This window comes from Hibiscus syriacus, unplaced genomic scaffold (genome assembly GCF_006381635.1).
Source record: "Hibiscus syriacus cultivar Baekdansim isolate YM2019G1 unplaced genomic scaffold, ASM638163v2 tig00111141_pilon, whole genome shotgun sequence".
In the NCBI taxonomy this organism is placed as follows: domain Eukaryota; kingdom Viridiplantae; phylum Streptophyta; class Magnoliopsida; order Malvales; family Malvaceae; genus Hibiscus; species Hibiscus syriacus.
The window spans coordinates 96,474-99,150 of NW_024062996.1; the positions used below are offsets into that span (position 1 = coordinate 96,474).

The 2,677-nt window shown below is 36.9% G+C and overlaps 1 protein-coding gene across 1 annotated transcript; it reads right to left on the reverse strand.

Moving 5' to 3' along the window:
* Positions 1 to 784: 784 nt before the first annotated feature.
* On the reverse strand, positions 785 to 1,998 carry LOC120154656 (phenylalanine ammonia-lyase-like). Its single transcript, XM_039166327.1, has 3 exons — positions 1,586 to 1,998; positions 1,464 to 1,520; positions 785 to 1,355 (listed from the first exon to the last, which is right to left on the reverse strand). Exons 1-3 carry the CDS (start codon positions 1,996 to 1,998, stop codon positions 785 to 787), a joined length of 1,041 nt encoding a protein of 346 aa, XP_039022258.1.
* Positions 1,999 to 2,677: the final 679 nt, after the last annotated feature.

Consider the following 2,677-nt stretch of genomic DNA (forward strand, 5'->3'; position numbering starts at 1 on the left):
AACATAGTTGGATATTGTTTTCTTGTTGTTATATGAAATTTTACAATATTCAAATCGTTGAAGATGCTTGGACTTTTCTCTAATATTTATATTATCACGAATCTTAGTCGATAACAGATTATCTTTCGGATATTTACATATGAAGAAGGTAGATTATAGGTAAAATGTCCTCTTATTTCATTCTCGTTCATTATTAATTGAATAAAACTAATTCCATATATTTTGAAGATCGACGAAAATCAATATAAGTCATCTATGTATCTCTTGTAATTAATGTAGACATATGAACAAATTTTTTTTAAGTTTCATTCATATTCCAATAGTATCAAGAATAACATTTTCTTAATACGTTTCGATACATCGAAAAGGAAAAAATGATTGGTCCTCGACAAGGTCCAATACATAAGATTGTGAGCAACCCGATTAGTCTCTCGGTTGATATAATAAACCTTGAAGGTTGGAGAATCGTTGAGTAACAATCCTAACATCAAAATGTCTGTCTGGTGGTTCGTGAGTCTGTTTACGACGGAAATAACATCTCCTTTGATAGTAAAATGAGTCCATCTATTCTCGACTGCGTCATCTTCATAACATGAAAATTGTAACTTTTTACGAAAATTTTTGAATCAACATGAGACTTAATTTTTGCACACACACTCAAACATGCTTCTGGTTTTATTACATTGAAACATTTCTCAGCCCACCACGGATTGGAACAAAAGGTGAAAAACAAAAGAAAAAGATTAGATAACAAATTCCCAAACAGTGAAACCAATGCAAACTATCATATTGGAAGAGGGGCGCCGTTCCATTCCTTAAGACAATCAAGCATCGGATCAATGATCTTCCCTTTGCACATTGCAGTGAACACCTTGTCAAACTCCTCACCAGGTGACTTCCCTTTTTCTCCAGTTAGCAGTCCAGTTCCAAGCTCCTCCCTCACGAATTTGTACAATGGATACGATCTGCACTCCTTGATCTTGTTAGGAATGGCGGCATTTCCATTCTCGAATGACACCCTTGCACTCTCGACCTCCTTCGGCAAAACAGCCTTTAACTCGTCTTCGAAAGCTGTGATCTTTAGGAAGATTGAAGTGCTTGCATTCTTCTCATTCTCACCGCTTGCCAATGCATGATCAACAAGAACATGCCTAAGCTTTAACATCAATGGATGTTTAGCATTGCAAGGGTCGTCGATGTAGGTGAAAATGTATTCGCGATCCATGACTTTGAGCAAATCCTTTTCGCAGGATCTTGATCGGTGAACTTCACTATATGGACCAGCAGTGAGGGTTTTCTTAGCTGTCTGGCTCACGGTGTTCATCACTGTGTTCTTCAAGTTATCTTCTAAATGCCTTAAATCAATAGCTTGGCAAAGAGCCACCAAGAATGTTGTGGACATCAAGTTTTTAGTGCAGAGATTAGTCCCAAGGAGTTCACATCTTGGTTGTGCTGCTCAGTACTTTGAACATGGTTGGCATGACTCTGTTCCACTGCCAAAGATCCCAGCATTCAAGAACCTGAACCAACAAAACGCATTCAATTTATACAGAATATTTATGCATTGCATAATATAAAAGCTTACCTAATTAGCTCCTTTTGAAGGGCAGATACTTGGTTGGTTCTTAGCCGAGAATCAGCACCAAAACCGGTAGTAATGCCATAGGTGTCGGTGCCTTTGCTGAGGCCATCAAAGACCCAATCAGCACTAGCCTTAACGCCATCCCTTGCGTCCTCTGAAAGCTCAACCTTGACACCCAAGTCAGCTCTAGCTATGGCTGCAACTTTAGAAATCGTCAAGGTCTCGCCACCGAGCTTCACCAAAGGCCGCCTATACTCGGCTACCATACGATTCACTTCATCCAAATGGCTTCCCTTGAGTGACTCAGCTGCAACACCCCAGTTCAAGGGGTCAACAACACCACCCTTGGTAGTAGTAGTCATGCAGAAGCTTTCCATAGAGCTGCTGTGTTGACCTTTTTGAGTGATCGTTTCCATGTTAAAAATTGCAGAAATGGAGGAAATGAAACAACTCCAACTTGTTAATCAAAACGTGAGGCTTTTGGTTTTCCAATCTACGGTGGTGCTTAAATACAATGTCACCAAGTCTGCTGCCAACAAGTGGGGGAACTCAACTATGCTGACTAAACCTATAAGATATCACATGACAATCACGTTATCATATGTTTAAATTTTAAATTCAGATGTCATCATGTTATAAAAAATAATCAATTTTGATATAAAATTAAAGTATCACGTCAGAAAAATTATCAAATTAAATATAAAATTGGTTAAAAATATATAAACTCCTCATTTTATATATATATATATATATATAAACCACTTCTAACGTCAAATCAAATTTGAAGTATTTTAAAGGTATTTTTTGTTATACGATGGAAAAACTGTAAATGTATATATATTCTTGCCCTCCCGGTTCCAAGATTTTATCTTGACTGATTTGGATCGACCCGCATCGCTCGCCTGACTTTGGTGGATGAGTCTACCAATAGGGTTTTTTACACAAGATTCAAACTCTAGACCTTACTTAAACAATATCAAACAACTTATCACTTGAACCAATCTATGTTCGTTAAAAATATTTTATATTTAACAATGTATAAGTATTAGGTTTATAATTTCGATTGTATGATTTTTTTTTGTAAGAAGTAAAATT